Source organism: Monodon monoceros, unplaced genomic scaffold, assembly GCF_005190385.1.
Source record: "Monodon monoceros isolate NGI ecotype Baffin Bay Population unplaced genomic scaffold, NGI_Narwhal_1 Super_Scaffold_19, whole genome shotgun sequence".
NCBI classification, from domain to species: Eukaryota; Metazoa; Chordata; class Mammalia; order Artiodactyla; family Monodontidae; genus Monodon; species Monodon monoceros.
Genome location: NW_021703775.1, coordinates 53014017 through 53035923, shown reverse-complemented (window position 1 = coordinate 53035923; position 21907 = coordinate 53014017). Strand labels below are relative to the sequence as shown.

At 36.8% G+C, this 21907-nt stretch overlaps 2 protein-coding genes across 11 annotated transcripts in view; both read left to right on the top strand.

The window, feature by feature from the left end:
* PLEKHH2 (pleckstrin homology, MyTH4 and FERM domain containing H2) overlaps positions 1-8473 on the top strand; it is a 112478-nt gene extending 104005 nt beyond the window's left edge. For 5 of the 8 annotated variants that reach the window (XM_029232397.1, XM_029232395.1, XM_029232396.1 and 2 more), the window contains 5 exons: positions 720-865; positions 1910-2039; positions 2819-2905; positions 4972-5109; positions 6354-6833. In XM_029232397.1, coding sequence (XP_029088230.1) covers positions 720-865; positions 1910-2039; positions 2819-2905; positions 4972-5109; positions 6354-6533 — 681 coding nt within the window. In that variant the 3' untranslated portion in view covers positions 6534-6833. Of the gene's footprint in view, positions 1-719; positions 866-1909; positions 2040-2818; positions 2906-4971; positions 5110-6353 lie in introns of those variants that run through there. The other 3 variants (XM_029232400.1, XM_029232399.1, XR_003794962.1) reach the window with 3 other exon arrangements.
* Positions 8474-10180: 1707 nt separating this feature from the next.
* The window catches only part of DYNC2LI1 (dynein cytoplasmic 2 light intermediate chain 1), a 47005-nt gene continuing 35278 nt past the window's right edge, over positions 10181-21907 (top strand). For 2 of the 3 annotated variants that reach the window (XM_029232483.1, XM_029232482.1), the window contains exons 1-3: positions 10181-10309; positions 11917-12126; positions 14004-14121. In XM_029232483.1, coding sequence (XP_029088316.1) covers positions 12119-12126; positions 14004-14121 — 126 coding nt within the window. In that variant the 5' untranslated portion in view covers positions 10181-10309; positions 11917-12118. Of the gene's footprint in view, positions 10310-11916; positions 12127-14003; positions 14122-14243; positions 14293-21907 lie in introns of those variants that run through there. The other variant, XM_029232484.1, reaches the window with a different exon arrangement.

Genomic DNA, 21907 nt, shown 5'->3' with positions numbered 1-21907 from the left:
AGTATAGGTTTGGGTGAATGAATGAGTGGGAGAGTAGATGGAGAGATGGATGGGTGAGTGGTTGGATGGGTTGGTAGAGGATGGCATCTGTGTAGCCTGTTAATGGAAGTAAGGATTGAACATTGTTTCATTCAGGGAAAAGGGGGAATGAAGGGCTTTATTTCCAGAAATGACAGAATAATAGATTGAGGGGATGAATACAGTAACATTTATGGAGAAAATCTAGGAAGAAAGTAATGAGAAAATAGTACTTGCTCCCATGATGTTCGGTAGAGATCCTGAAAAAGTCCAAGTAATACTATTTAAAGATTTTTCATAGCTTTATAAGTTTTTAATTTTTCACTTCTAAGTTCTATTTTGCCTTACTATTATCAACCAAAATGGTACCTTAAAAATGAAAAATTATCTGGTGCTGTTACAGGAATGGTAGAGTAAGTGACCTTTAGCAAATACTACCAGACATTAACCTAGAGTGATTAATGTAGAAATGAAACTGGAATGTTTAAATTATAGATTTTTTTCATAATTAGACTTCAAATGAAATTTAAATTTAAATAATAGTATTTATATATGATTATAAATTCCATAATCACACAATCATGACAAATAGATTTATATATTGTATGTTATAAAGAATGTTTAGAAAAAAGAAACTAATTTTCTTTCTTAAAATTCTTTTTTAATATCCTGTATTTTCTCTTTTTTGGGTTTCCACTTAGGTGGAGATTGGAGACTTTGAAAGACCTTTTTCTACTCCAGCAGGGCATGTTACTAATCAGTGCAAAGCAAATCAAACTATAAAACAACTCATAGAGAAATTTTATCCTAAAAGGTATAGAGATGGCTCTTCTGAAGAACAGTTAAGGTAAAGAACTATTTGTAACTCTTGAAAAGGCAGATGCACACTAGTTTTTCAGTGACATTTTTCTGTTCAAATTTTAAAGATGAAAAAAATTGTACATAACAATTTTCTCAGGATTTTTTAAGTACTGTTGAATACCAGGAGTTTATAGTTCTTTTTATTTAAGATGTGCCTAGAAACTGTAGTATCTAGATTTAAACTTTTTTTAATGAGAAAAAAATCTACCTTAATTTAGAAGATCTACTTTTCATTTGACCTTATTCATTCTTGTCCAAATTAATCGTGCTAATAAAGAAAAGGAAAAAATTGGCTAATAAGATGTTTAATTTTATTAAGTGTTTACCAAAAAATTTTTATCTCTTAGGGTATTCCATTATAAACAAATTGGAATAAAAATAAACTATCTTCTTACACAAGATTTTTTATTATAATATAAAATTTTAATTAAACAACTAATTTGAATTTTTGATTTTTGAGACCATATAAAGAAAAGCTGTAGATTCAAAAATAGAGGCAAATCCAATTCACCATGAATTTTTCCAAAACAGAAACATTTGAGATCAGTCTGTTGTCTGTGTAGAATAAGTGGCTGCCTTCGTACTTTTGTTTAAGAGGTTTCCCCTGCAGCTAGCATCTCTCCAAACCAGGAGTGGCAGCACCTAAAATTCCACTGTTGGGGATTCATTCTTCAGTCTTGACTTCTTGTACTTTTCTTTAAAAATGAAAGTTATTCCCTTTTAAACTAATTTATGCGGTTTGATGTTAGCTTATCAGATTTTAAAATTTTACCTAAAGGGGGTGGGGAGCGGGGAACTTAGGTCATACACACTGAGAGCACTAACCGTACGAGACTTCGGTGGAAGGAATGCTACAAAAAGGACAAGGGGTAGACAGTGGTGAGATGGGACTCACAAAACAACAGCTTCACCTAGGTTGTGAGTATGTCTCCCAGGGGTGCTTAGGATCGGCTCAAGGAGAGCTTTATCTTGGGAGGATCATACACTATTTATGTGTTTTTCTTTTGTGTTTGTTCTTTTCTTTTTTTAGGCAGCTTTGCCAGCGACTGTCAACCAGATGGATGGCCCTCCGGGGACACAGTGCTGCTGATTGTGTGCGAATCTATTTGACAGTAGCCAGGAAGTGGCCTTTCTTTGGTGCCAAATTGTTTCTTGCAAAAGTAAGAAAGAATGGGAGGTTATTCAGTTCAGTAAAATATAAAGTGATAACCTGAGTAACCCCAGGTTTATTACATTTGGCTTTTTAAAAGAAAATAAGGAAATTTCTAACAATTTAAAGAAAACCATGAAGGGACACTAAGGAAAGGGAAGGAAAGCCATTAGCGTCTCTGTCTTTTCCCTTCCGTTCCACTTCCCCATACCGTAAATCATTTCTTACACTCAGTAGGCTTAATCATTAGACTGAAGACAACAGCTGAACTCTGCTTTCTTCTTTTTATTCATTCATCCATTCACTCATTTACTCTCTCACTCATTTGCTCATTCATTTAGTATTTATGAATTCTGTTTGCCAAACATTGAGCTAAGCTCTAGGGATACATATGCCCATGGTTTCAGATAGGTTGTACTCACACTTCCAGGAACTCACAACCAGTATTGCAATAGGCCTGGAAACAACTACTGTGTGGAGAATATGGTTAAGGGTGACATGAACAGAGTGATGCAGGAACACTGAAGAAGGAGAGATGAAACCTGCTGGGGGTTAGCTTAAGAGACCTGTCCAAATGCGCACGTTAATAAATGGCAGATCTGGGTCTCAAACCCAGGTCTGCTAATTCACTCCTCTTTCCATTATACCACACTGCCTGCTCCCCAGGTGAGATTTTTAATAACAAGATGTTGTTGTGTTATTGCAAATGCTGCATTGCATTTACACTGAAAATTATTTCTGTAATTTTGCTTAGCATTTATTATGTAGTGTATTTTCACCTCTTCATAGCCCATAACCTCATCATCACTTGGAAGTACTTTCATGTGGCTGGCTATACATGAGGATGGTTTAAGCATCTTAGAATACAACTCCATGGTAAGATTAAATCCTTAAGTTCTGCATTGAGTCAGCTATTTCCATTGCTCAGTGTACTGTAAACAGAAGGTAATGATATCTTTATCTGACTTTTCTTATACACAGAAAACACTCTGCCTAATACTATATAATGAATAGTCATTTTACAAATATAACTATGGTTACAATTTAATCTTTTAAATCAAGATTAGACAGGTTATATATTGTATATGAGAAAAATATTAAGATACCATGACTAAATTGCAATCATGGTTGTATTTGTAAAATGACTGTTCATTTATTGTGTTCGGAAGATTGCTTCCTGTGTAAAATGCAACTGTTGAAGATAACATTTAGGTAGAAACTTTAGTTACCAAAGTTTTAAGTTCAGTTTCACGAAGCCTTCTATAACAATTTCTATACTATCCCATAATATCAATTACCAGTTCATTTGTACGTAGACAGTATCTTAGAGCTTTTTACATGATTAAATATAAAGTCAAACTGTGATTTCTATTTACTCATTTATTTATCTGAAATTTACTTTATTTTCTATCATATCTTATATGTATCAGAGTACTTTTAAAATTTTTGTTCTTTTTTTTTTTTTTTTTTTTTAACCTGATAGGCAAGGATTGCTAAATTCACCTGGTAGGTGTAGTGGGCTCTCCTACTTGTGGCTATAGTCAAGATCACTGAGAATTTCTTGGAAACGAGGTTATCCTTTAGTGTTATAGTAACTGTTTCTCCTTATAATTGCTGCAAAACTTTTTTGAAGGCGTTTATGTTTCCTTTTAGTTCTTTTAGTTCTTGAATAGATAATCTGAAGATAGATTATAAAGTCAGTGACTTAAAGTCAACAGAAATAGTACACAAGTATTGAGTTACCTTAGCTAAGTAAACCAGTTCCTAGATCCCGGGAGATGGACATACCGGTCAGGAAGTAGACATTGCCAGCCTGCAGCACTAGAGGTGTTCACTGCTGGGATGGTCTGCCCAGAATCTTGCAAGCTAATCATTAGATACGCAGATTCCTTTCCTTTTAGGCTGTACATCTTTGACTTATATTACTTAAATTGTTTTAGTAACACATTGGGAAAAAATATTTGCTGCATGTATGATGAAGGGTTGGTATCCTTTATGAATATGGATGTTTTTTTCAAACAGTAAGGAAATGATGAACACACCAATAGACAAATGGGCTGAGGCAATTCACAGAAGAAATACTAATGTTCAATAAATGTATTTTTAAATGTTAATCTCACCATCAAGCAAATAAGTTCAGTTTAATACAGTGAGATTCTACTTTTCACCAATCAGATTGGCGGAGCTTCAAAAGAATGATGATATCCTGTGTTAGCAAGACTGTAATGCTGGGAATGTAAATGGGTATAACCTTTTTGAGTTTGGAAAGATTTACTTTTTTGAGATAGCAATTTTAGCTGTTGAGGTTTATAACCAAAGAAATAATTAGGCTATGTGTATTATGAAATATGTCCCAAAATATTCATTGGAATATTGTTTAAGATAGTAACAAATAAAAAAAACTTAAATATTCTTCAATAGGAGATTAGTTAAATAATGTCTATGTGTCTATAAAATCCAAATAAATGTCTATAAAATCATTTAAAATGTTATACAAGTACATTTGTTGTCATGGAAGGATGTTCATAACATGTTAAGTTAAAAGAAGCAGAATGTTAAAAAAGAAGTAGTATGCATGATACCGTTTATGTTTACACATATCAAAGTTTATATATCAGGGTGAACTATGTGGATTTGCCAATATTTGACCTTTTTTTACCTTAAAAAGAATCAGTTTCATATGGTTCAACCAGATAGATGGATAGATAGATAGATAGACAGATAGAAATCTTAAGGACAAATACAGTGTAAATGCTATGTAAATAGTTGCTGGTGCATGGCAAGTTCAAGTTTTGCTTTTTGGAACTTTATGGAATTTTTAAAACATATTTTCCATCTGCAGTGGTTGACCACATCATCATTTTAATGGAGATACGTGTTATTAATCACCTCTCATCTTTCTTTTCTTTGTATAACATACTTACTTTTATTTCTCTTTGAAGAGGTTAATAATCAGCTATGTGTACAAGAGTCTAATGACCTTTGGAGGTTATCAAGATGATTTTATGATAGTCATTAACAATGCACATTCAAAGGACAAACCAACAGAGAAATTACTTTTTGCCATGGCAAAACCCAAGGTGAGTAGAAGGCTTTATGCTAACTTTTTTATGCTAGTTTTTTTCATACTAAAACATATATTGTACAAAGAATAAGTTCCTCGTGGGAAAACAGACTCTACTTACAATCAAACAACCATAGGTCCAAACTCTGGCTTACCTTATCTTTCTAAACCTTGGTTTCTTCATCTAAAAAATGGTATGATGCTATGATGCTACCTTTTTTTTTTCCTGGATTAAGAATAAAATGAAGGAATTGTAAAGTATTTATAGCCCAGTGCCTGGTATACAGAAAGTTCAAAATAAGTAGTCCTGGCATAAGTTGTTATTGTCAGGTACTTTATGTACTTGTAGTAATTCACTTTATAGACTCATTATTGAGAAGAGTGAGGTTTTAAAATTAAGGCATACTTGTTTCTTTACTATTTTTAGCAAACTATGTAGTTTTAATGTCTCTAAGTAAAAGCAGTAAATAAAAGGGCTGCATTCTAACATGTAACTCTGATTTTAGGAAAAAGAATGAGAAATTAATTTTTCGAAGACTTTGTCTTAAAATTCTCAACTAAAAGAGACTACTGTTTTAGAATTTGAAACTTTAAAAAATGACATATATGTTTCTTAATTAAATCTATACTTAAGTGAAGTCTGTAAGTGTAGAAGATCATGGTACACTCAGTGCTTTAGTTTAAAGAGTTGATATAATACACTGAATTTCTTATTCATGTATTCACAAATGTGGCTTTAGGATAACTGGTAGAATTGTACTACTGTCACATTTCCTAATGTTGCCACTAAATTTGATTTTTTTTTTTAAAGTATCACTTTCTGCTGGTTTAAGTAATGGGAAAATAGGTCAGTGCCTTGATGGTGCTGAACGTGTAAGTACAGTTGACTCTTGAACAACATGGGTATGAACTGCACGGGTCCACTTACACATGGATTTTTTTTCAGTAGTAAATACTACATTACTACACAATCCATGGTTGGTTGAATCCATGGATGTAGAACTGTGGATACAGAGGAACCGTGGCTACAGAGGGGCACTGTAAAGTTATGCATGGATTTTTGACTGCTTAGAGTGTTGGGGCCCCTAACCCCTGTGTTGTTCAAGGATCAACTGTACTGCACTGCTTGACCTGGTTAAAAGGGAAATCTGGTAGCCTGGGTACTTGCAGATGGAGACCACCTATGGCCAACCCTTCACTCTCTTTTGGAAGTGATGAGAACTTCTCAGGAGAATAACAATTCCATTTTTCTTGTTTTAGATTCTTGAAATCACTCTTTTGATCGCCAGCTACATAAACAACTTCTATCAGCAGAAGGCGGTTCACCACCTCTCTGCTCCAGCGCTGCTCTCAGCTCGGACCCAGGGTCCTCAAGCCAGGGTGATGGGAAGCCAGCCCCTTCTGTCAAGCAGACCAACCAAAGGCCCCACTTTACTCTGAAAGCTCAGGGGCCTGAACATTCACTCCCTGTCCTCTAACCAATGGCTGCATCGGCTCCAAATAAGTTCATTTACATCCTGGCAGCATGGCACACACACAGTAGTAGTCCATTCTTTAAAAATAATGAGGGTTACTCTCTTTCATTTGATTCATAAATATTCAAATGAATGCTAGTAATAAGACCTAAACACAGATTTTCCCACGTGCTGATTTTCTCTTAGCTTAACTGGGTTAGAATTTGTCATTTTTTTCCATCACCTTCTCCTTTGCCATCAGACACATCAAGGCTTTTTTCTCTTTTTTAAAAAAATATTCTAACAATCTTTAGAAAATGAGATTCAAGGGAGTTTTTCCAAACTCTCATTTGGCAAACCAGTTGATTATTTGGCAATGCTCATTGCCAAAAAATTAAGTACTGTAATTAAATGTGCTTTTAATTAATGATATGGTGTTTAGAAAGAAGTAGAGTATACAGTTTAAGAAACAGCTGCAGGGTGGTGTTGAAGGGTAAATTTTAGAGCAAGTGCAGTAAGTCTTCTGGCCCTATGAATCATTGTGTGAGAAAACAGCAGCTAGGTAACTAGAACCTCCTATGTGGTTTTAGAAAGTGTACCCTGTCACTTTTTCAGATCACTGGAGTGTAAAACTTAAAATGAGACAGTGATTCCTGACATTCTTTGGCTGTCAACATAACCCAAGTTCACTGGAATATTGCCCACATTTCATTGCATTGGTGCTGGGTCATCTTGACCTTGCTCTGTTAAATAATAATATCTATGAAAACAAAGACCATTCTTAAAGCTTTTCCTCATACAGTCCTTTTTAATTATAGTTTAAAAATAAATTCCCAAAAATATTTTTTAAAAGGAAAGAGAAAGTAAGTCTTCTGTCAAAGGAGGTAAATTTTTAGGTGAAAGGGTCTAGAAACGTATTACTTTACTAGGTTACATAAGTGGTCAGTACATTCCGGTTTGTGTCAAAATAAAGTACTTATTATTCATGATAAAAATGAAACTGTGATAAGACATGAAAATTATATTGCAAAAATGTTTAATTGAAATAGTAATCATGAGTATACTTAATTTTATTTATGTGTAGAATATTTTATATTTATATTTTGGACGTATATTTATCACTCTGTGTATGGTATTTTTTTTAACCAATTGGAAAAAAAAAGTTAGCTGCTGAATTAATTTGTTGGCAGAGCCTTCATGTTTTCTTTTTTGCTGCTTTCTCCCTACAGCAATGTACTGTTCTCACAATAAGCCTTTTAAAAATGTTCCATCCCATGTTAGCATCCTTCAAAAGGACAGAGCCAAGAAGTATACTGATCAAGTAAGATTTTGCTTTATTGGTAATGACAAAGGTAAAAAAAAACCCATAGAAATAGATTGCCATTTACTATTTCTCCTAAATCTTTTGAACCACAACCACTCACTGGGTAAGCAAATTAATTTCTGAGAATAAATAAATGGGTTACCAGTTTGAGATGACTCTCAGGAGCCTTTTGGCTGGGATACAGTAGTTTCTGTGTTCCCAGAAAACCATTTAATAATCATTAGTTGGTGAACCACAGGCTTGGCAGAGGTGTTACATATGTGTGAGGACTTTATTCTCAGGCAATAGTTAGTTCACCATCTGGTAAGCCCCCCCAAAATCTAATTTAAACAAGTAGTGAAGACTTAGCTTAAATGGTAGTACCCTAGACTTGGCATTTATTTTTGATAGAGCAGAGATAAAATATTTTGATGGAAAGAAATCAATTTTCTGTAACTGATGATGTGAAAATTTTATTTTCTGGGAAATTACTTTTATATAGCCATTTTAAAAATTCAAAGTATGTTATTATGATTGGTTACAAGAGAATAATGTTACATGTTTAATTGTAATATTTGTCTCCTATCATTTTCTTCCCTTTCAGTCATAATAAATGATTTACAAAACCCATTTCAAGCATTATCTTTTGAATAATCTTCAAGAAATACCTAATGTTTTCATTGTCAAAGCTGAGGTGTACTACTAGTGAAAATGGTAGTTATTACCTCCTTCTCTTGCACTCATGCTTTGTCTTCTGTGTTGCTTTGTTTTATCCATATAAAAGGAAGCTGTTTTGGCAAATTGTAAGTTTCATATGTATGTACGCATATTGACACATATACAACATGTATAAGTCATGGGGTTCTCCCATGATTTCATAATAAGCTCTTTATAGGTAAGGTGATTGGACTGTGCCTAAAATTTTATTTTAAATGCTCTAGATTTCTGTGTCCTTAAAGTCAAATACTGCCATAGCTTAGAAATGAATTTAACTCTCAATTTACAAGAAAAGTTAGTCACAACTTATAAAGTATTTGCTTGAAAAATGTGTTTATCAGTGGTTGTTTGGACATTTTTTCCATAGGAAAAAAATACATGGTAGTCAGGTTACTGTAACAATACTTGTAACCCATAATTGTACTGAAGTATAATCCTGAAGAATTAACCAACATGGATAACCATATTTCTCTAGAAAAAGCCTTTAAGTAGTCCTGAGATGCCGAGAACACATTTCACCCATCCACCCACCTCCTAACTGTCATGGAATTTGGACTTCACTGCAGAGTCTCTTGGCTGATTCCAGGGGAGCAAAGGCTTTGGGAAGGTGGGGAGTGAGGAAGCAAAAGTGAGTAGCAGGACTAATAAGGTGGAGAAGCTTTTCTGCTAACTGGTTCATGCAGGGACCGCATCTCCTCTCACATTTCCCCCTATTCTCTTTTTCCTAAAGGAAAAAAGGGATTTTATTTCCACAAGAGTACTTCATTTAGCAGGAAATATGCCAATTTCCTCCAGAGAAGGAATGACTTGATTCTCCTAATTCTTGTTTGAAAATTTCCAGAAAAGGACTCTGACTGGCCCAACTCATGTTAGGTGTTTAACCTCAAACACTCATATTAGGAGAATGCTTAAGTAAATTATTAAAAATCTATATAGTGGAACCTTATGTAGCCATCAAAGCTATGTTTATTATGGGTTTTTAAAAAATTGATATGGGAAAATACATGTTAAAATCAGAATGTTAACAAACTTTACAGTAAAATCTCAATTCTGTGAGAAAAAAGATTGGAATAAAATACATCAAAATGTTTAATAGTTGTTACTTCTGGTATTTGCTTATTATACCCTCTTAGTTTTTTCTGTATACTATTTTTTTCTACAATAAGCTCATGTAACTTTGAAAACAAGGAAAAAATATAAAAACTCTCACTTTCTGGGCTATTGTTAATAGCCTCCGTATGGACTTCTAGACTCCAAAGCATCCCTCACATAGCTGCAGAAAATTATCTCATTGAAACTTAGGTCTAGTCATGGCACACCCCTATTTGAAATCTTATTTGGTTTCTCATCGCCAACACAGTAAAATCCAGACTGCAAGATCCTTCACGGTAGCTCAATCTACCTGTCCAGTTTGCTCTCCCACCTTAGCCCCACCAGGCACTTTATATGCTTCCACCCCAAACTATTCACAGGTCCCCAAATATACTCTGCACACACCTTTATCCTTTTGCACTGTTGTTCGTTTCATCCAGGAAGCAGCATAAAACTGTCTCCTCCTCCATCACCACCATTGAAATCTGTGAGTCTTCTTGGGCTGATTCAGAAGAGGAGCTCAAATCTTTGTATATTTTACCTTGAGAACAATTTTCATCTACCCAGGAAAGTCACTTTCTTCGTCCAATTATGAAGCCTCAGGAGGCATAAGGGTAGAAAAGAGAACTCGCCTGCTTAATCAGATCAAGGTGAATCAACTGAATCACTCCTGAATCAGTGCTGGTGATTAGGGCCCAGGCAGATAACCTTCACCTTCCTGGTTACCAGGCTCCCTCCTTCAACCACGTATCCCAGTTACCCAAATCATTATACTTTAAAATGCTAGTACTGTGCCTAGTCCACAGAAAACACCTGGCAAAATGTTAGCTGGCATTATTGTCCATATCAATAGGGCTTCCCAACTAACATGCAAAGGGATTCTAAAGTTCCAGAACCCAAATCATTGCAATTCATTACAATTTGTCCCACATCAGTTTGTGAGTTTATAGGCAATGCTGATTCAATGATGGATGTATCAGCCTCACTTGCTACCATCCTTTCTCCATTGAAGTCCATTACTTCCCTTCCTATGTGCAACTGTAGTCTTCTATGTCTCCAAAATGCGCCTACGTGTTGGGAGAATTTTGTCCCCAAAGATTTTATCTGAAGTGAATGCTTTTTATTTCCTATGAACCATCTGCTTCATTTCCTTGTGTTTCTTTCTTCAAAGTTGCTGATCAGCAGCTTACCTCACCATAATAACAAGTATTAAGCACTTATAATGTTTCAGACACACATTAGTTATGTTTTACATGTATTTATCTCATTTAAAACTCATAATTTTCCCCTGCTTTACAGGATCGGACACTAAGGCTCAGAGAAATTGACTTATTTTCCATTGTGGCAATGTGGCAACTTAGCTAGTTTGACTGAGTCCCGACTTCGATCTAAGTTTGTCTTATTCCAAAGCCCACATTCTTGAACATTACAACATAGAGACTAAGCCAAATGGCAGAACAGTAGAGGAACAGTTTCTCCTTCAGTCAATCAAAACAGATCAAATACTGTCACTGCCATGAATGTTTTACCAACTCCTTGAGGCATAATTAGTCACTTGTTCTAATATAAATTGTTTGTACCTCTCTGCAATAGCTTATATCTCTGGCTTCCTTTGGGTTATTACAATTAGTTGTGTATGTCATATAGTAATAATGTTTTTTCTTTTTTTTTTTTTTTTTTTTTTTTGTGGTACGCGGGCCTCTCACTGTTGTGGCCTCTCCCGTTGCGGAGCACAGGCTCCGGACGCGCAGGCTCAGCGGCCATGGCTCACGGGCCTAGCTGCTCCGCAGCATGTGGGATCTTCCCGGACCGGGACACGAACCCGTGTCCCCTGCATCAGCAGGCAGACTCTCAACCACTGCGGCACCAGGGAAGCCCATAATGTTTTTTCTTGATTTGGAGATAAAGTAAATGAAGTATTATGGAGATGCATTTGCTTTATCAACTTATTAATAAATGATGTGCTATTGCATAAAACCTGAAACAACCAAACAAGCAGAAAGTTGGAAAATACTAAAATCATAAATATTCTTTGCCTCTAGTAAATCACTAGAAAACAGCTCAGGAGATTGTTTCGTTCTCCATTCTCAATTCACTGCTATTGGGGAGAGAAGAGTAATTGAAGAGAGAGAGACCCCTGGCATATAAATAGTCGGTACTCAGTAGAATACTTTTAAAATGAAAGAACACTTCCAGCCCAGAGTTTTTAGGTCCCAGATTTATTACCACTTGTCGCCTCACTCTCGCACCCTAACAGATGAAGCTGAGAGGCTCGAAAAGAACGCCGAAAACTACATTTCCCATGATGCCCCTCTTCTATACGCAACCTTTACTGGTGACGTCGCTACCATAGCAACCCACGAGCCAGCACTAAACCGGCCTCGCGCAGAGCTCGCGGTCCCGCTGATTCTAGGCTGGACCCTACGCGGAGACCACGACAGTGGGGCGGCCGAGCCACGATGCCCAGGTATCTCTGTAACCCTGCTTGCGCCTGGCTTATGCTCCCCTCGAGAGCCTCCCTTCTTTCCCAGCCCAGCCAGGAAGGGGTGGAGATGGGGGAGGGGTGGAGGGAGAGGCCGCTGCGGGTGTATTTGGGGAGAGGAGATCCTCGCGGGACCCGTTGGTGGAAGAAAATTGAGTTCGTCCTCTTTGCAATTCCTGTCTTGTTGGTCAAGGATCCGTAGGCACTATCCTTGAGAGTGTGGATTCTGCCGAAAGCAAGTAGAAAAGTTCCCCAGGTGGAAAAGTTAAGAGATTTTGAAAGATCATTCAACTCCAATTATTCACTTTTTCAATAAGAGTTTCTCGAGGGTTAGGGAATGTTCTAGGAACAGTTTCAGGCGGTGAACCAGACCACAAGCCACTTCCTCAGGGACCTCGGCTCCGGGTGCAGGAGTTCACGACAACAGTAAATGAGCCTAACTTGTGACGGCACTGTGAAGAATGTAAGGTCATATATAAACGGGCAGCAGGGGTGGGGGTGGGATTTTAATCACCTATCAAATACATTTTAGCTCTTCAGTTCTATGATGTCTGTTTTAGTTGCTTGTTCTCAAGGTCATACCTAAACCTTCTCTAAACGACTTATAAGGACATCGGGAGAGATGAGTCCTGGAGTCCATCACAGAGCAGGAAAGTCTGTTTTTCTCACATGGTGGATGGGCGGTGTGACCTCTGTTGAGTTTATGAACCTTAAGCTTCCCATCACGGTTTAATTGGTTACAACACCTCCTCTCTTTTCTGCTGGGAACTTGGAAAGAAGATAATTACAATAATGAAGAAATAGTGTGTAATTGAAGAGCAAACAGGCCCGGACTGAGTTCTTAGGGGCTCACCTGTGAAATAAATGTGTGAATTTTAGTGCAGACATTTAGGGACACCTGTTTTGATCTTTTCTAACCCCTTTTTTTTCATTCCTGGTTCTTGAATAATAATGATTATAAACACTCACTGATTTTAGGTGATTATGTATAGGCCAGGCCCTAACCTAAATGAATTATCACATTTGAACAGTCATGGCAATCCTATGATGTTGGTATTCTTTTTTTATCAGCATTTTAGAGGTGAAGAAACATAAGCCTGGGGACTAGCACAGCAGCTTTCATATATTAGGCGCTCAAGAAATACTTGTTGACTTAATAAAGCAATGAAGGATCCAGAGAGATTAGGTAATTTGCTCAAGTTGGCATACTCTATGTAGAAAGTAGTAGATTCGAGCTTGTAACACATCAAATCTTTCTCATGTATTTTTAGTTCAATACTCCATAGTTCATTTAGGCTTTACTTTAAAAAAAACGATATAATCTTATTTGTATAAAATTATATGAGTGTGTAGAGAGGTAAATGAAAAGATGATTTTCAAAAGTGATTTTAGGTGATTTTCCCCTTTTTATATTTTAAAAAAGGAATCTTGAGCCAAAAAATATATAATTTAAAAAACAAAGCCAAAAACTTTCAGGGGACAAAGATTATGTGGTACACTGGCTTTACACATTCCCCCTTTTCCTAGATGTTGGTGGTTTTCAAGTTGTGCGTTTCCAAAAGTCATTGTACATTCATGTGTGTCTGAGACGCTAACACACACAGCTTTCAGCCTTGCCCGGAAGCCCCCAAATCAGACAACCTCAAATCCTGGCAATAAAGACTCTGCTTATCATTTTCTGCTTCAATCTAGTACAAAGAGAATGACTAATCCTCCGAAGTTTTACCAGTAAATTGTCCCCCCCCAAATGATGTTGATTTGTTTTATAAATCTGACTGAAATAAATTTTCTTTGGGCTGGAAAGAAATTTTTGAAAGGATTCTTTTTTGTTTCTCTGAATTTTGGTTTTCTGCCTCATATAGTGAAACTCTCTGGGAAATCGCAACAGCTGAAGTGGAAAAATGGGGAAGTAATGGAAGTGAAGGCAATGGAGTTGAAACTGGAGAAAAGTCTGTTTTCTTCATTGGCAGTAAAAACGGGGTAATGCATTTTTTCCCACTTTTTTTTTCCCCAAGTATTGTAATGATTTAACAACCAGTGGTAAAATTTATTGTAATACTTTGATAAAAATTTAGGTACTTCAACCCTTTAACCAGATGACCAATCTCCGGCCTGCTGGTTACATTGGATCTTGTTGGGCCCTGCTCACAGGTGGGTAGGGACTAACACCCAGCCTTTCTCTTCTTGTCAAGCGGTGTGTCCTGACCTGGGCCACAGCAGCCCAGAGGAAGGGGCATGTGTTTCTGACTAGACAGCCCAGGGGAGTTATCTTTTCCCAGTTTGCACAAAGTCACCATAAATATTGATACTATTCCGATGGTCATATTTATAGGTAACTTGTACAGCTGAAACAAGCATATAGATAATAAAAACATGAACCATATAGAGTATAATACATTTAACTTTCACTGTCTTTTTTTTTTTTTTTTTTGGTGGTACGCGGGCCTCTTACTGTTGTGGCCTCTCCCGTTGCGGAGCACAGGCTCAGTGGCCATGGCTCACAGGCCCAGCCGCTCCGCAGCATGTGGGATCTTCCTGGACTGGGGCATGAACGCTTGTCCCCTGCATCGGCAGGTGGACTCTCAACCACTGCGCCACCAGGGAAGCCCTACTCTTCTTTTTTTTTTTTAAGGCGATATACTGTTTTTTTTTAAATAAATTTATTTATTTTATTTTTGGCTGCGTTGGGTCTTTGTTGCTGTGTGCAAGCTTTCTTTAGTTGCGGTGAGTGGGGACTACGCTTCGTTGTGGTGCACAGGCTTCTCGTTGTAGTGCATGGGCTTCCCACTGCAGTGGCTTCTCTTGTTGTGGATCATGGGGCTATAGAGCACAGGCTCAGTAGTTGTGGCGCACAGGCTCAGTAGTTGTGGCGCACGGGCTTAACTGCTCCGCGGCATGTGGGATCTTCCCGGACCAGGGCTCAAACCCATGTCCCCTGCATTGGCAGGCGGATTCTTAACCACTGTGCCACCAGGGAAGCCCTAGTCTACTCTTCTGCAATAGGGATTCTTACTCTGGGATCCATGGAGGTACTTCTTGGGGTCTGTGAACTCCCTAGAAATGTATGCAGAATTGTGTGTGATTGTGCACTGGTGCTTTTTTTTTAATGAGAAATTAGATTCCCCCAGGGTTCTAGTCACTGTAAACCGTGGTTGTATGGTCTAGGTTTGAATATTTCCAACAATGGGGATGTTCTTTTTTACAAGGCAGGCTGTTTCCGTTTTTGTTTCTAGAAAATCCTAGTTACAAAGCCTAGTTGCTGGAAAATTGCAGTCTGTTTCATTGTAACATCCACCCCTTGGTTTGAATTCTGACCTGTAAAAGTATGAGAGTAAGTTTAATTTTACTCTTCTACTTGTTAAACCTTCAGATATTTAAAAATTGCCCTTCTAATAGTTCTGGCAACCACCTTGTCTCCCTGAGTCTTTCTGTTTTGGCTTTAACGTTTCTTTCAGCCATGCTCTGTGTCAGGGACTCTATATCAGTCAGTCATGGATTGTCTTATCTGTGGTGATTCTAATGTGTATTTCTCAGGATGGAACAGAATTTTTGAGGTTTTCCCTAACAACTGTAGAAGGTTTAGACACTGTACGTGTCATGGACTCTACACGTCATGGATTATCTATCTGTCATAATCCTAGTAACTCAACTGGAATTATTCTAATGTGAAATTCTCAGGATAAAACAGAATTTTTCAGGTTTTGATTACCTACTGTCAACTAGAGCAGGTCTGCCAGCCTCTCTGTTGCCAGATGCCATGTTCCTGTTACTGAACAGAAAAATATTAGTAATCACATAACCCTGCTCACTAAGTTTGAGCTTGGGGTCTGCAAGCCTTTTTCATTTATGATGTTGTTTTGTCCTTAATTTTATTAGATTGGATCTTTTGTTACAGTCTGTTTTTATTGTTATCTTAAATTACTTTTATTAAAGTAATTCATGTATGTGGTTTAAGAACTTAAAGACTATCAAAAGATAAACGAACTTATTTACAAAACAGAAATAGACTCACAGACATAGAAAACAAACTTGTGCAGACTTCCCTGGCTGTCCAGTGTTTAAGACTTCTCCTTCCAGGGCAGGGGGTGCTGGTTCGATCCCTAATCCGGAGCTAAGATCCCACATGCCTTGCGGCCAAAAAACCAAAACATAAAACAGAAGCAATATTGTAAAAAATTCAATAAAGACTTTAAAAATGGTCCACATCAAAAAAATCTTTAAAGAAAAACGAAAACAGGGCTCCCCTGGTGGCGCAGTGGTTGAGAGTCCGCCTGCCGATGCAGGGGACATGGGTTCGTGCCCTGGTCCGGGAAGATCCCACATGCCGCGGAGCGGCTGGGCCCGTGAGCCATGGCCGCTGAGCCTGCGCGTCCGGAGCCCGTGCTCCGCAACGGGAGACGCCACAACGGTGAGAGGCCCGCGTACCGCAAAAAAAATAAAGGAAAAGAAAAGAAAAACTTACGGTTACTAAAGTGGATAGCAGAAGGAGGGGGGATAAATTAGGAGTTTAGGATTAACATACACGTGCTACTGTATATAAAATAGATAACCAAGGACCTATTGTATAGCACAGGGAACTATACTCAATATCTTATAATAACCTATAATGGAAAAGAATCTGGAAAAAAGACATGATTTTCTTCTTTCCTTGATATTTTAATACTGCATTAATTTGTCATAATCAAAAAAATCATTTGGTCATCTCAGATTAGAAAAGCATTCAATAAAATTCAACACCTTGGGGCAACTAACTTACTTTTAGCAAACTAGGAATAGAAAAGAAACTTCTTAATCTGATAGACTATTATTAAAATACCTCCATCAAATGATGTACCATAATTGATTTAACACAGTTTGCCTACTTTTGGATATTTGGACTCCCTCCTCTGTGTTTTATTCAACAATTATAATTTATGCTATGATGAACATCTTTGTGTATGTTGATCAAGTTGCTTAATCTCTCTGTTTCCTCATGTATAAGATGAAAATAAAATACACCTACCTTAAAAAAAAAAAAGATTACCAAAGGTACATAAAGTAAAATAACAAATCTCTCCACATCATTCAGAATCTCTCCTCAAAGCCACCATTTTCATATCTTTTACGTTTCTTCTGTAATTTACTTCTGTATTTCTGAATAACGTGCTTATGGGCTGTTTCCAGACTTTCAATATTATACACTATCTGTTGAATTTCTGATAATAGTAGAAAAGTGTTTACTTCCCCATCTCTCTCAAACTCCCACTTCTAGTAATATCATTGCTATTATCATGTTGGGCTGAATGCTATTATCATGTTGGGCTGAATCAATATTCAGTGTTAATTTTATTATAAGTGTCTAAATCATTTTTGCTTGTGTGCCAAGTGCAGAACGGTGATTATATTTCCTTTCTCAAGTAACTTTTTCCTGCAGTTTAAAACTTCTTTGTTTTTTATTTGCCTAGTTTTTATATGTACCTTAGTTTTTACATGCATTAGTTATCTATTGCTACATAATAAATTACCTCAAAACTTATCAGCTTTTAAAACGACAATCATTATCTCACCCAGTTTCTGAGGGTCTGGACTCTGAGAGCACCTTAGTTGGGTGGTTCTGCTTAAGAATTTTCATAAGGTTGTAGTCAAGATGTCATCTGGGACTAAAGTTATTTCTCGCCTCGACTGAACTGGAGAATCAGTTTCCAGGCTCCTCAACATGATTGCTGGCAAGAGGCATCAGTTTCTTGCTGGCTCTTGGCCAGAGGCTTTAGTTCTTTGCCATGTGGACCTCTCAACAAGGCTGTATACAGCATGGCAGCTTGCTTCCTCCAGAGTGAGAGATCGAAAGTGAGAGGTTACCTGAGACAGAGGCTACAGTCTTTTATAACCTAATTTTGGAAGAGGCATGCCATCACTTCTGCCATATGCTGTTGGTCAAAAAGAGCAGTGCAGTGTGTGAGGGACTACAGATGGGTGTGAATACCAGGAGGTGGGGCTCATTTGGGACCATCCCTTTTAAAAAATTTTTATTTTATATTGGAGTATAGTTGATTTACAATGTTGTGTTAGTTTCAGGTGTACAGCGAAGTGATTCAGTTGTACATATACATACATCCATTCTTTTTCAGATTCTTTTCCCACATAGGTTATTACAGAATATTGAGTAGAGGTACCTGTGCTATACAGTAGGTCCTTGTTGATTATCTATTTTAAATATAGTAGTGTGTTTATGTTAATCCCAAACTCCTAATTTATCCCTCCTGTCACCTTTCCCCTTTGGTAACAATAAGTTTGTTTTTGAAAACTGTGAATCTGTTTCTGTTTTGTAAATAAGTTCATTTGTATCGTTTTTTTAGATTCCACACATAAATTATAGCATATGATATTTGTCTTTGTCTGACTTACTTCACTTAGTTGAATAATCTCCAGGTCCATCCATGTTGCTGCAAATGGCATTATTTCATTCTTTTTTTATGGCTGAGTAATAGTCCATTGTGTATATATATATATATGTATACACACCACATCTTCTTTATCCATTCCTCTGTTGATGGACATTTAGGTTGCTTCCATGTCTTGGCATGAACATCATAAATAGTGCTGCATGAACATCAGGTTGCATGTATCTTTCCAAATTATGGTTTTCTTCAGATATATGCCCAGGAGTGGGATTGCTAGACTGTATGGTAGCTCTATTTTAGTTTGTTAAGGAACCTCTATACTGTTCTCCATAGTGGTTGTACCAATTTATATTCCCACCAAGGTGTAGGACGGTTCCCTTTTCTCCACACCCTCTCCAGCACTTATTGTTTGTAGACTTTTTGATGATGGCCATTCTGACCAGAGTGAGGTGATACCTCATTGTAGTTTTGGTTTGCATTTCTCTAATAATTACTGATGTTGAGCATCTTTTTATGTGCTTTTGGCCATCTGTATGTCTTCTTTGGTGAAATATCTATTTAGGTCTTCTGTCCATTTTTTGATTGGGTTTGTTTGGTTTTTTTTGATATTGAGCTATTTGTATATTTTGGAGATTCATTCCTTGTCAGTCACATCATTTGCAAATATTTTCTCCCATTCTGAGAGTTGCCTTTGTATTTTCTTTAAAGTTTACTTTGCTGTGCAAAAGCTTTTAAGTTTATTTAGTTCCCATTTGTTATTTTCATTACTCTAGGAGGTGGATCTAGAAGTGTTTTGCCTATGTTTCCCTCTAAGAGTTTTATAGTATCTGGCCTTACATTTAGGTCTTTAATCCATTTTTAGTTTATTTTTGGTGTGGTGTTAGAGAATGTTCTAATTTCCTTCTTTTATGTATAGCTGTCCAGTTTTCCCAGCACCACTTACTGAAGAGACTGTCTTTTCTTCATTGTATGTTCTTGCCTCCTTTGTTGTAGATTAATTGACCATAGGTGCGTGGGTTTGTTTCTGGACTTTCTATCCTGTTCTATTGATCTATATTTCTATAGGAGCCTTATTCCTCCAGCTCTTTTTTTCTTTCTCAGGATTGCTTTGGCTATTCGGGTCTTTTTTGTTTCCATACAAATTTTAATTTTTTTTTGTTCTATTTCTGTGAAAAATGCCATTGGTAATTTGATAGGGATTATATTGAGTCTGTAGATTGCCCTGGGTAGTAAAGTCATTTTGACAGTATTGATTCTTCTAGTCCAAGAACATGGTATAATCTCTCCATCTGTTTGTGTCATCTTCAATTTCTTTCATCAGCATCTTACACTTCTCAGAGTACAGGTCTTTTGCCTTAGGTAGGTTTATTCCTAAGTATTTTATTCTTCTTGATGTGATGGTAAATGGGATTGTTTCTTTAATTTCTGTTTCTGATATTTCATTGTTAGTGTATAGAAATGCAACAGATTTCTGTGTATTAATTTTGTATTCTGCAACTTTACTGAATTCATTGATGAGCTCTAGTAGTTTTCTGGTAGCATCTTTAGGATTTTCTACATGTAGTATCATGTCATCTGCAAACAGTGACAGTTTTACTTCTTCTTTTCCAGTTTGGATTCCTTTTATTTCTTTTTCTTCTCTGATTGTCATGGCTAGGACTTCCAGAACTATGTTGAATAAAAGTGGTGAGAGTGGACATCCTTGTCTAGTTCCTGATCTTAGAGGAAATGCTTTCAGCTTTTCACAGTTGAGTACGATGTTAGCTGTGGGTTTGTCATGTATGACCTTTATTATGTTGAGGTAGGTTCCCTCTATGCCCACTCTCTGGAGAGTTTTTATCATAAATCGGTGATGATTTTTATCAAAAGCTTTTTCTGCATCTATTAAGATGATCATATGGTTTTTATTCTTCAATTTGTTAATTTGGTGTATCACACTGACCAATTTGTGGGTGTTGAAAAATCATTGCATCCCTGGGTTAAATCCTACTTTCATGATCATGGTGTATGATTCTTTTAATGTATTGTTGGGTTTGGTTTGCAAGTATTTTGTTGCAGATTTTTGCATCTATGTTCATCAGTGATATTGGCCTGTAATTTTCTTTTTTGTGTGGTCTGGTTTTGGTATCAGGGTGATGGTGGGCTTGTAGAATGAGTTTAGGAGTTTTCCTTCCTCTGCAATTTTTGGAAGAGTTTCAGAAGGATAGTTGTTAACTCTCCTGTAAATGTTTGTTAGAATTTGCCTGTGAAGCCATGTGGTCCTGGACTTCTGTTTGTTGGTAGTTTTTTAAATCACAGTTTCAATTTCAGTACTTGTGATTGGTCTGTTCCTATTTTCTATTTCTTCCTGGTTCAGTCTTGGAAGATTGTACCTTTCTAATAATTTGTCCATTTCTTCTAGGTTGTCCATTTTATTGGCATATAGTTGCTTGTGGTAGTCTCTTATGATCCTTTGTGGTGTCATTTGTAACTTCTCCTTTTTCATTTCTTATTTTCTTGATTTGAGCCCTCTCCCTTTTTTTCTTGATAAGTCTGGCTAAAGGTTTATCAATTTGTTTATCTTTTCAAAGAACCAGCTTTTAGTTTTATTGATCTTTTTTATTGTTTTCATCTCTATTTCATTTATTTCTGCTCTGACCTTTATGATTTCTTTCCTTCTACTGACTTTGGGTTTTGTTTGTTCTTCTTTCTTTAGTTGCTTTAGGTATAAGGTTAGGTTGTTTGAGAGTTTTCTTGTTCCTGAGGTAAGATTGTATTGCTATAAACTTCCCTCTTAGAACTGCTTTTGCTGTGTCCCATAGATTTTGGGTTTTGTTTGTTTCTTTGTTTTAATTTTATTAATTTTTTACACAGCAGGTCATTATTAGTCATCAGTTTTATAAACAACAGTGTATACATGTCAATCCCAATCGCCCAATTCATCACACCCCCCACCCCCACCCCCCCGCCGCTTTCCCCCCTTCGTGTCCATATGTTTGTTCTCTACTTCTGTGTCTCAATTTCTGCTCTGCAAACTGGTTCATCTGTACCATTTTCTAGGTTCCACATATATGTGTTAATATACAATATTTGTTTTTCTCCTTCTGACTTGCTTCACTCTGTATGACAGTATCTAGATGCATCCACGTCTCTACAAATGACCCAATTCCATTCTTTTTTATGGCTGAGTAATATTCCATTGTATATATGTACCACATCTTCTCTATCCATTCATCTGTCGATGGGCATTTAGGTTGCTTTCATGACCTGGCTGTTGTAAATAGTGCTGCAGTGAACATTGGGGTGCATGTGTCTTTTTGAATTATGGTTTTCTCTGGTTATATGCCCAGTAGTGGGATTGCTGGATCATATGGTAATTCTATTTTTAGTTTTTTAAGGAACCTCCA